This window comes from Chrysochloris asiatica, unplaced genomic scaffold (assembly GCF_000296735.1).
Source record: "Chrysochloris asiatica unplaced genomic scaffold, ChrAsi1.0 scaffold00079, whole genome shotgun sequence".
NCBI classification, from domain to species: Eukaryota; Metazoa; Chordata; class Mammalia; order Afrosoricida; family Chrysochloridae; genus Chrysochloris; species Chrysochloris asiatica.
In genome coordinates this window covers 4,464,249-4,476,059 of record NW_006408597.1, presented here as the reverse complement: position 1 = coordinate 4,476,059, position 11,811 = coordinate 4,464,249, and the positions used below count along the sequence as shown (strand labels likewise).

Below are 11,811 nucleotides of genomic sequence, written 5' to 3'. Positions count from 1 at the left end.
GATGTCCTTCTCCAGGGACTGGTCCCTCCTTATAAAATGTTCAAAGTATGAGAGACAAAGTCTCACCATCCTGGCTTCTAATGGAACATTCTGGCTGTACTTCCTTCAAAACAGATTTGTTGGTTCTGGCAGTCTATGGTACTTTTAATATTCTTCTCCAGCACCATAACTCAAATACATCCATTATTCTATGGTCTTCTTTATTCACTCTCCCGATTTCACATGCATATGAGTCTAATGAAAATACCATGGCTTTTGTCAGACACACCTTAGACTTCTTCAAACTGACATCTTTGCTATATTGAACCCTTTAAAGGGGCCTTGTGCAGCAGATTTGCCCTGTAAATCTTTACAGGAGCAGAAAGCATCAATTTTCTTCCTCTGGGTGGCTGGTGGATTGGAGGTGCTGACCTTGCAGTTAGCAGTACAATGCTTATACTACCATGCATGATAATATATCTGTAATAAAAGATTAAATTTTAAGTAGCAGAATATAAAACTGTATACTACTTGATTCTAATTATGTTAATTAGTGTAGGTATATGCCTGCACTATATGAAAAAACCTATCTGGAAGGAAAATGTTAATGGCAAATTTGTCGCTGATTAATTTTCTTGTAAGAATTTCATGTTTTCTAAATCTTTAGAAGTATGTTACTTTTGTATCTAGAAAAGTGCTTTTTTCTTTTAAGCACAACATGTAAATCATCCCACACTCTGTTATACCACGCCCCCCCAAAATGTAAAATACTTATTTTAAGAAATGTGAGTATTTCTAGAATTTATTAATTCTGGCCCTAAGTTTAAAGCTTAGTATAGTAAACCAGTACGTGTCTTCCACTCTTTAAAACTTTTGCATCTTGTAATAGTTTATATACATTTGTGATCTTATAATAGTTTTTTGCATCTTGTGATAGTTTATATACATTTTTGATAGTTTCTAAACCTTAGACTTGTGTACTTCAGAAGGTATGATGCAGATGGAAGATTACTTTCTCTTTAAGCTTTGTAATTACTGCTCTTTATGGATTAAGAGAGTGAGGACTCCCTTTAGAAAATTTTGCTAATGTTCATGTATGCCTAGGAAAAGATACAGATGTCTGCAGTTTACATTGATATTTATGAAAAATAAAATGGACTGATGGTTAGAGAGATAGAAACAAATGCTATGAAGGTATAGAGGTCTCGAAAGTAAAATAAACTTACAAGACTGAAAGTAGGGAACCAAAGCTATCAAATTATAATGAAGTCACCTGCTAACCAAAAAGAGGAAATGGTGTTGGTACAAAACGTCCAAATTGTGAGGAAGTTAAGTAGATTTCAAAATAAAATAGATGTTTAAATAGGGGGAGAATTAACAACAGAGTAACTTCAAGAAAATTAATATACCTTCACATCAAAATTTTTAAAAATGGAAAATCAAAGATTGAGTAAACAGCAATGAAGAAATGAAAAGAGAACCCACAAACAGTGAACTTACCACAGAAATGTATGTAGAACAAAGAAACTAGCAACACCACACACACACAAAAAAAACACACAGCAAAATGACAGCAATCAAGTCCTACGTACTGATACTTGTTGTTAAGTGCCGTTGAGTTGGTTCCGAACCATAACGACCCTGTATAGGGTGCGTTTCCAAGGAGCGACTGGTGAGCTTGAACCACCGACCTTATAGTTCAAACAGCTCTTTGTAGTCTGGTGCATTAACCCACAGCGCCACACCAGGACTGATACCTAACTGAATGTAAATGGATTAAATGTACCAGTCCAGAGACAGAGAGTAGCAGAATGGATACAAACTTTGTTACTTACACACAACATTGAAGAATAGTAACATATCTGGGAAACGCCTCTTATACATGCATATGAACCTGGAGGACATTATGCTGAGTGAAACTTGCCAATCACAAAAGTACAAATATTGTATGAGACCACTGTTGTAAAAAGTCAAGAAAAGGTTTTCTTTCAAAAAAAACTTTCTATGATGGTTACCAGGGTTGGGAGGAGGTAAAAACTATTCACAGGGTATAATGTAGACATGTTAATTGGGTGATGGGGAAGGCAATACAAGAGGGATATTGGCACAGGAATGATGAAGGTAGTGAAAGACACAGGCAGAAATGCAAGAGGTAAAGTGAATAGAGGCAAATACGTTTAACTGATGATACATCATTGTAATACATTGCAATCATTGTATTGCTTCACTCAATTCATGACAAAAAGTTTTAAAAAAACAAGATGCAAAAAGTTACCAAGCAAATACAGTAAAATGTGAATTTCAAAATCTGGGTAATATATGGGTGTTCACTATAAAACTCTTTTAAATCTTGTTCTATGTTAAAAAAGTTTTACAACAAAATATTTGGGGAAAATTTTTATAGAAGAAATCAGAAACCAAGTATTACATTTGGATGGTCAAGTAACTTTAGTATATTATGTTTAAGAAATGCCAACCTTCATGTCAAGCCAATCTGTTGGAACTTTTCCCAAATCATATAATTTTGTATAGTTTCAGAAAGAGGCAGTCAGAATTTTTTAAAAATCCTTTCTCTGAAAGCAATTAGCAGTCTATGATTTTAAAGACTCTGGGTGATGAAAACAGGGTGACAGTTTACATAGAGTCTGATAAAAATGAAGAGTTTTTGGATAGCTCAAGGCCTGATTATTGGAACTTAATGGGTTTGGAGGGTGGGGTGAGAGATTTTAAAAGTGAAGACCAGATATTCTTGATTTGGAGGTGTTTCCCCCCCTGAAGATTTGTATTGTTCTGTTCTTGTCAAGAAATGTTCTGGTTTGGCAGATTATTGGTAAAGTAGTTCCTTTTGTCATTAAACAATAAAACTCATGGAAAGACTACAGCAAATAATGGCTGTATGCTCCTCTAAACGCTCTCACTTGGTTGGAGTTACCTGACAGTTTATCGTGCTTCATTCTGTTTTTAAAAAAAACCCCAGGCCTTTTGAGTTGTGTAATTTCCCCCCAAATACACTCATTATATCAAATTACCGTTTAGAACATTTATCTGTGTAATAGATTGCATAAACCAAATTCAGATTCTACTTCTTATGTTAATAAGTTCTACATGAGTCATTGGATTAATGTTTATGTGGTTTTTGAAAGTCATGGACTGACATAAATGGAAGAATGCAGAAATCTTCAGGGAAGGGTTAGAGAGATGGAAACACCGCCTTCAGAAATGTATAAACCTAGATAAGGCGGTGTTATGAGAAATAATTGCATCACATTTGGTATTTTTGTTTGGTAACGGTTTTTAGGATTTTGTGGCTACACTTTTTGACTTACCCAAGTATATGTCTTGTTGAGGTTTCTATTTTATGTTATGAATAATACAACACCAAAGAGTTCCAGATAGGTGTGCACTAATTCCAAAGCCACTTTATTGTTCTGCCATTTGAAAAGCTTAACATTTACAGATGTACTACTTTTGAAGTGAGAAAATTTTGTTTTTTAAGGTTTGTGGAATCTATTAATGATATTGATACTCTTCCCTCCTTCTCCTCCTCCCCTAGGTTATCCATGCCTGGCTTATCATTTCATCTCTACTGTTGCTATTCTTTTTCTCATTCATTTATTTGGGGTAAGTGATTAAATATATCTATTTTTTAGAAATTAGCTCTGGGCCCTGTAACTATCACTTGCAGCATGTTGATAAATTACTCTTAACTTAAAATGATTTCTAAATTATAGATCATAGTTGGTATTTTAGGCAAATTAATATTGTACTCCTTGCTTATAATAAATAGAACTAAAAGAGCTCCAGACTGTGGTTAATTTCAGTCGTCATGTGGTAAGTACTAATTGTAGTTATACATTGGTTCCTAAGATAGCGTAGTTTGAGAATATCATAAGCTGACAAAGGGACAGGGAAGTGAACACTCCCACATTAGTGCAAAACTTTTATTAAGACTAATTTGGCATCTCCATTAAGATCTTAAATGCAGAACCAAATAACATACAAGGATAATCACTGCAGCATTGTTTATAATAACAAAAAAGTGGAATCAAGCTAAGTGTCTTATTTAGTATAAACTGGTTCATTAAAAACAATGAGATATGGAATGTTCTTTATGACCATTGTGAAGAGAAAAGTATCTAATTGTTTTTGTTAGGTGCCACCTCATAGAGACCCCTTCTGACAGAGTAGAACTACCCCATAGTGTTTTCTACACTAATCGTTATTGGAGGAGATTGCCAGGTTTATCTTCTGTGAAACTGCTAGGTGGGTTACAACTGCCACCTTGTTGATGAACAGTCTAGTGCTTAACCATTTGTACTCCCGGAGTACAGAAAAATTATGTGTTGTTAAGTGCCATCAAATTGGTTCCAACTCATAGCAACCCTGTATGGGGTTTCCGAGGAGCAGCTAATGAGTTTGAACAGTTAGAAGTCCAGTGCTTATTCTACAGTGCCACTCCTTTCATATTTGACCACTTTGATTGGATAAGTGTTTCTATGAGTTTATAACAATACTTTTTGCTTTACCCTCAGTATGTATGTGTGTGTGTTGTGTGTATGTGAGGGGTCTTTAAAAAGTTCATGGAAAAAATTATTTTTTCTTTCTCCAAAGAGACCAGGCTTACTGGTCAAATAGAGACTGGTGGAACCCCAGTATTAGTGCTTTATGTCACCTTTGGGGTCTGGAATTGAACTTACTCCATAACTTAAGCCAATCAATAGGTTTATTGGGGGGACGACAACACTAGAGAGGTATGTGCGCCATAGAGTGTAAACCATTTTAGATCAAAGGCAGCATTTACCTAAGGACAAAATTCAGAAGGGTAGGGAAAGGAGGAGAAATAGAAACAGACACAGTGAGGAAGTGGGGGAAGTGGTGTTGCATTGGGAGGATTGCAATCACGGAGAAATGAAGTGTGTGGTTTATTGGATGTCAAACTAATGATCTGCTCTGAAAACCGTCAGTCAATTCACAATAAAAAGTTTTTTTAAATCCACTATTTTTCCATGAACTTTTTGATATCCCTTTATGTATGGCTATACTGACTGCCATTGTATGAAAATAACATTTGTGTCTAATTATAAAATTTATTGGTGCATGTTTAACTTTTTCCTCATTCAAATATTTTGAATTAGGGTTTCCCAAATATATTCTGGAATTTTAGGTGTTATGGTCTCCTTTCAATTTTAATAATCATATACTTCTTTTTACACTCATGGCATAAGATATTGGCTTCCCCTTTATGTAAATGCTATGAAATTTCCTATAAAATAACTTCTGTTGTTGTTTAGTGCTATGGAGTTGGTGCCGACTCATAGTGACCCCAGTGTAGAGTTTTGGAGGCTTATGTCTTCGCAGCAGCAGAAATCCTCATCTTTCCCGCTAAAATCAGCTTAATTCGGTTAAAAAAAAAAGTGAAGTAAAGTGTTAAACAATAGCACAGTTGATGCTAGATATAAAAATATGGAAGTTGGATATGAGTATCTACTGCTTCAGAATTATAGTCCTAAACAGTATTTGGGTAAATATTATTTTACATAAATATTATTTTATAAAATATTTGGTAAATACTGTTTTACCAAAATAAATCTTTGTTTAATGTTTTTAGGGAAGTGTTTAAAACGTATAACGTTGCCATGGACTACATTACCGTTGCACTCCTGATCTGGAATTTTGGTGTGGTGGGAATGATTTCTATCCACTGGAAAGGTCCACTTCGACTCCAGCAGGCATATCTCATTATGATCAGTGCCCTCATGGCCCTGGTGTTTATCAAGTACCTCCCTGAATGGACTGCGTGGCTCATCTTGGCTGTGATCTCAGTATATGGTAAAGACCCGCAACTGACGAATTGTTTTTCACAGAAAGGCCTCACTGCTATGTTTTCCTTTCTCTTCTAGTTATCTTGACTTACGGAAAGTGATTAACAGTTAAACACTATAACCAGTCAGTAAATAATTAGGTATGGTATCTTTCAGATAAAGGATTTTAAAATTTGGAGATTAAGTTCTTAAGAAATGTTTTATTACTGTCCCTGGTTTTGCTCAGTGCTGGGTTACTAAAGGAGCCATAACCTTCTAGTCAGAAGACTTGGACTCAGATCCCATCTCTACCACAGCACTGACCCTCAGAAAGTGAATCAGGTTCTTTTAGGTTCAGTTTCTCATGTGTGGAATATGACCAGTATGTCTCAGGGTTGGGAAAGTTCAGTGTATTGATTATATATGAAAAGCACTTAGTAGAGTGCTTGACCTATAAAATAGACTCAGTAAATGTTTAAAATAGAATTGCTTATGTTTTTATATTAACTTTTTATTGTGAATTGAGTTAACATTTACAGAGTAGATCACCAGTTTTACATTTAGCAAATCCGAACTTTGCTTCATTATAATGATTGCAATCCCCTCCATGTACCAACAGTTAATTTCCCTCTATTCACTTTAACTATTGCTTTCCTCCCTGTGTCTTCCGCTGCCTTCATCTTTCCTCTGGTGACCTTTCTCTTACTGTATATTGCCTGCCCTGTCACCCATGGTAACATGTATGTGCCTTTTAGTCCATGTAAATTAGCTACTTTTTATAAGGCAGCTTGGACAGAATTAATCTTGTTAAAATAAAGCTATTATTTGGATAGTGTGACAATCACTGGGGTTTTTTTAATTGCTTTTTCACTTTTTATTATGACTTGGATGAAGGTTTACTGTTTTTGAGAAATAGGCAGGAGTTACAGAAATAGGTAAAAGAACTAGAAGTTATATACTCTCCATGCTTTGCTTTTCTGTTTTCTTAATTAAAGAGCATCTCTTCTCAGAATTTTTGCATGTTCAAGCTAAACTCCTAAGGAAACAAAATCACATTCTTCTTTAAATTGTTTACCAAGTTATTTGTCTCAGAGTACAGTGGAGTGTGAACAAAAGGCTGCATTTCTTGATGTAAAAATTACTTTTGATTCGCAATGGAGTTTCTAGCCTTAGACCCAAGCACAGTCACCATTAGGAGCCCTAAGTTGATTTTGAGGTACTTTGCACAGATATAAATAAACACACATAGACATATGTATACTAACAGAAACATGAAGTATTTGGATCAAGAATCAGATCAATACAGAGCAGTGAAAAGGAGACACAGGAAGGCCTAGAAGGATCCTTTATCAAACAAAGTGTGTAATGTAGGAGAGAGCATGAATAACTTCTTTTAGAAGGATCAGCACGAGACTGGTCCCTATGAAGTGCAGTTTACAAATAACCCAAATATCAGACTTTTCCAAAATGTTACTTCTTGTTAAGTGCTACTGATTCAGTTCTGACTTACAACGACCTTATGTAGGGTTTCCGAGGAGATGCTGGTGGATTTGAACCACCAACCTTGTGGTTAGCAGTCCAGTGCTGATCCTACAGTACCACACCAAGATGTTATATTACTCCATGATCTCAGATATCTCCTCTCCCTCATGTCCCAGGGTTCTTTTTGCAATTTGTTGCAACGTTTCACAGAACTCAAGAACTGACAAGGAAATGACTCATGCAATTGTGGAGGCAGGCAAGTCCCAAATCTGTAGTTCAGACATCAGTCATGAGGATTCTCCTCACCCATGTTGTTGTAGGGGTCAAGGTACTCAAATCAGCATGTCAGACAACAGGCTTTTGATTCACTGGGTTGTAAAAACTAGTGACTCAGGTCCCAGGAAGCAGAGGCCACACCAGCTGATGCAGGATTCCAGACCAAGAGCACTAGGCTTTCTGAATGACCTTATATTACATAACAGAAATCACTAGAATCAATCTTGTTATCTAAAAAGTAAGGAATTTTCTTGCTCTCCCTTCTCACATACTATTTCACATAGCTGGTATCTTTTTTTTTTTTTTTTTTTAATGTTAATTCAGGCAACAATGTGTCATGGCTGTATTCTATCTGTGTTTATACACACTTGAATATATGTTTTGCATAGTACTCATTGTATATCTGTGATTAAGAATGTGACAGTTCTGGAGACAAACTAGTTAGTTCATATCCAGACTCTTCTATCATTCATTGGCTACCTGGCTGCAAGCAGGTTACTCCCCCTCTAAATCTCAGTTACTGTGAGGATTAAATTAAATAATACATTAAAACATTTAGAGCAACATCAATAAATGTTGTTAGATGCCATCGAGTCGATTCTGACTTATGGCAACCCTATGTACAACAGAACGAAACACTGACAAGTCCTCCACCAGCCTCACAATAGTTGTTTTGAGTCCATTGCTGTTCCCACTTTGTTAATCCATCAATAAATGTTAGCTGTTAATTTTATATATTTATAGAAGGCACTTATTATTTTATTGCTAACAAACCCAGTGTTTATTGAAGTAAGTGATTTACCAAAGCTTATATTGCATGATATAAGATCACAGCCTTCGGTATGGATTACATCTCAATGTAAAGAAAACAAAAATCCTCACCACTGGACCAATAAACAACGTTCTTATCAACAGAGAAAAGATTGAAGTTGTCAAAGACTTCATTCTTCTTGGATCAACTATCAACACTCATGGAAGCAGCAGTCAAGAAATCAAACGACATATTGCATTAGGCAAAGATGTCAGCTTGAGGACTAAGGTGTGCCGGACCCAAGCCATGGTATTTTCAGTAACCTCATATGCATGCCAACAATTGATGCTTTTGAGTTATGGTGTTGGAGGTGCCATGAGCTGCCAAAAGAACCAATAGATCCATTTTAGAAGAAGTACAGCCAGAGTGCTCCTTGGAGGCCAAGATGGCCAAACTTCTTCTCTCATACTTCGGACATATTGTCAGGAGGGACCAGTCACTGGAGAAAGATATCATGTTTGGTAAGGTGGAGGGTCAGAGAAAAAGAGGAAGACCCCCAACGAGATGGATTAGCCAAGTGGCAGCATGGATGGACTCAAGTGTGGCAAGGATAGTGAGGTTGGCCCAGGATCAGGCAGTGTTTCGTTCTGCTGTGCATAAGGTCGCTGTGGGTTGGTACCAACTTAATGGCACCTAAAAACAACAACATATTGCATGATGTAGAATCTGAATTCCATCTCCAGTATTTTTCCCATTACATTACTTTTACCATCAACTCTATTTCTTTCACACATAATGCAAATGATTATTTCTACAGAACTTTGAATTCCTTTAAAATGAGAGATTTATGTTCAGTAATTAGAGTAGTGATTTTCCACTCCATTTTACAAGGCCTCAAGGTGTTTTAGCTTTGCACAAAGTTTCTAAAAATTTCAAAATAAAATTAATTTGAATTGTTCTAAAAATAGTTTTGAGTAAACATCTAAGATACAGCTGTTGATCTCTACTTGTCTAAAGCAAAAGTGAATGATGTAAACAAAAGACATTAAGATACTAGTCTATGGACTCATAGCCCACACTAACCATGAAGAACTAGATGGTGTCCAGCCATCACTACTAAGACCAGAGACACAATAGCAGACCTGTGTTAGAATGAGAAAAACATGTAGAACAAAACTCAAATTCTTGAAAACCGCCAGACTTACTGGCCTAGAGGAGCCCCAAAGATTATGATCCTAAGAAACCCTTTGAAGTTGGAACTGAAACTATTTCTGGAGGTCACCTTTTAGCCTCCGTAACTTCTCTCACTGTAATCAATAACAAAAAATAATAGATTGGCTTACTGAATAAACAATATGACCCATGTGGAATGTTTCTACTTACAGTCAAGTTGGTTCTGACTCAGTAGTAACTCTGGTTAGGGTTTCCAAAGAGCGGTTGGTGGGTTTGAACTACCAGCTTTTCAGTTCAGTGCATTATCCTTCAGCGCCACACCAGGATTTCCGTGAGGAATCTGTTCCCTTAAATAGTCAACTGACATCATCGAGTCATTGTGACTCATAATGACTCTCTATAGGGTTTCTGAGGAGTGGTTGGTGGGTTAAATCTTGCAATTAGTAGTCCATTGCTTATCGTATAACGCCACACCAGGAGTCTAAAATAATCAGCTACATGAGACCAAATGGTCAACATTTACCCAGGAGCAAAGATGAGAAGGCAAGTAGAAAAACGGAAACTAGATCCATGGAAACAACAACCAAATGGAAATCATGACAACGTGGGCACATTAGGGACACTGTAGCTAATGGCATAGAACAATTTGTATAAAAACTGTTAAGCAGGAACCTTTAAACTTTTGCCTAAAACACAGCAAAATATATTTTTTAATGAATTAGCAGTTCTACAGAGATTATGACATAAAACCAAAATGGTTATATAATACATTGAAAAAATCTCCATATTGCACAGCAAAGCAAATTTCCCTTTTCTGATTCAAAACAAGTCAAACTAAAAACAGAGAGAGAGCAAATATTGATGTTTGTAAGTGAAGGTGTGCTTTTAACAATTATTATACCATTCAAGGAAGCATGACCACTGGCAAGTACGAGGTCTTAAAATTAACTGCATCTGTGTCTGCAAAACAGTAATGTCAACACAGGGCATCAGGTCATCACACATTTACCAACCATTTAATATTTTCGAAATATTAGAAGGTATTTTCATTATTTTATATTTGGAATTTTCATGAAATGTTAGAAAAACTTTGAGTGGAAGGAGATGGTGGTAAAACAGGAGTAAGAATAAGATAAGTATGTTGCTTCCACTCGGAGTTACTGTTTGTGTAAAGTAAGCATGGCATTATTTGCCATTTTCAGCACTACTTGTTCTCTGAAACCTGAGTTATTTGTAAAGTGCTTCAGTTTTTCAAGTGAAACTAAAGAAATACTAAAATTTCTCATGCAAAAAGATATTAATTACCTTGTTTCATTTAAATCTACTGCTTACATAGTCCTGAAATGTATACATACACCAGTTTTTTTTTAATTGTAGCAGAAGCTGTATTACATTCACCATTTTTAAAAAGGAAAAGGGCCTAACTCTTCTGTTTTTTTTAAAGTTCTGACAAGTCAGTTCTGTTAAGCTCCCCCTAAGAGTACAGTTCCTGTTGGTAGCTCGTAAGTATAATTAATTTGGAAATGGACTTGTTGCCCTTTCTGCTGCTTGTAGATTGACCACGCCCTAGAGTAATTCTGTATTACCATTCTTTCTGTCTCACCTTCAAACTGGTGAGACTTCCTTCTAGAACTCAGAGCTAATACACTATAGACTAAACAAATAACAAATGAAATGTGCATATATCTTGTATATTATTGGGTGAGTCAGCATATTTTTAGAGTTTTCCCCTCTACAAGCTTACTTGCCATTTATTTCATATTCATTCAACTTCTATTTATGTCAACAACAACAACAACAAAGTCACCAATCAAGCCTTTTCCTTGATGAATTCCTTCCTAGACCCTAACACACCTGTTTACATGTTTAGCCAGTACATTTTACCAGATGTCATTTCTATTTTCTCTTCTAGATTTAGTGGCTGTTTTGTGTCCAAAAGGCCCACTTCGTATGCTGGTTGAAACAGCTCAGGAGAGAAATGAAACTCTCTTTCCAGCTCTTATTTACTCCTGTAAGTATTTCTGAGTGATGTTGAATTGATTATCACCTTAGAGTTTCTAAGAACTCAAACACATGTAATTATGATCGTTATCTGAAATGTGTGTAAGGGGTAATGCAGCTCTTGTTTCCTGCAGAGTATTATCTTTTACCTGACATTGAGTCAACAGAGTTTTTAATATTGGTGAAAAGATAAGAAATATTTAGTTTTTGGGGACCCAGTATCTTCATTTAAAATCTTATTAGTCAAGAGTTGTTGAGCATTTATTTGTGTGTATGTGGTTTTTTTTGTTTTGTTTTGTTTTTTAATTTAAGGTTTTTATTGTGGATTGAGTGAAAGTTTACAGGGCA

At 35.8% G+C, this 11,811-nt stretch overlaps 1 protein-coding gene across 2 annotated transcripts in view; it reads left to right on the top strand.

The window, feature by feature from the left end:
* PSEN1 (presenilin 1) overlaps positions 1-11,811 on the top strand; it is a 106,823-nt gene that overhangs the window by 54,371 nt on the left and 40,641 nt on the right. For both annotated transcript variants that reach the window (XM_006865554.1, XM_006865553.1), the window contains exons 4-6: positions 3,533-3,600; positions 5,588-5,808; positions 11,375-11,473. In XM_006865554.1, coding sequence (XP_006865616.1) covers positions 3,533-3,600; positions 5,588-5,808; positions 11,375-11,473 — 388 coding nt within the window. The remainder of the gene's footprint in view (positions 1-3,532; positions 3,601-5,587; positions 5,809-11,374; positions 11,474-11,811) is intronic.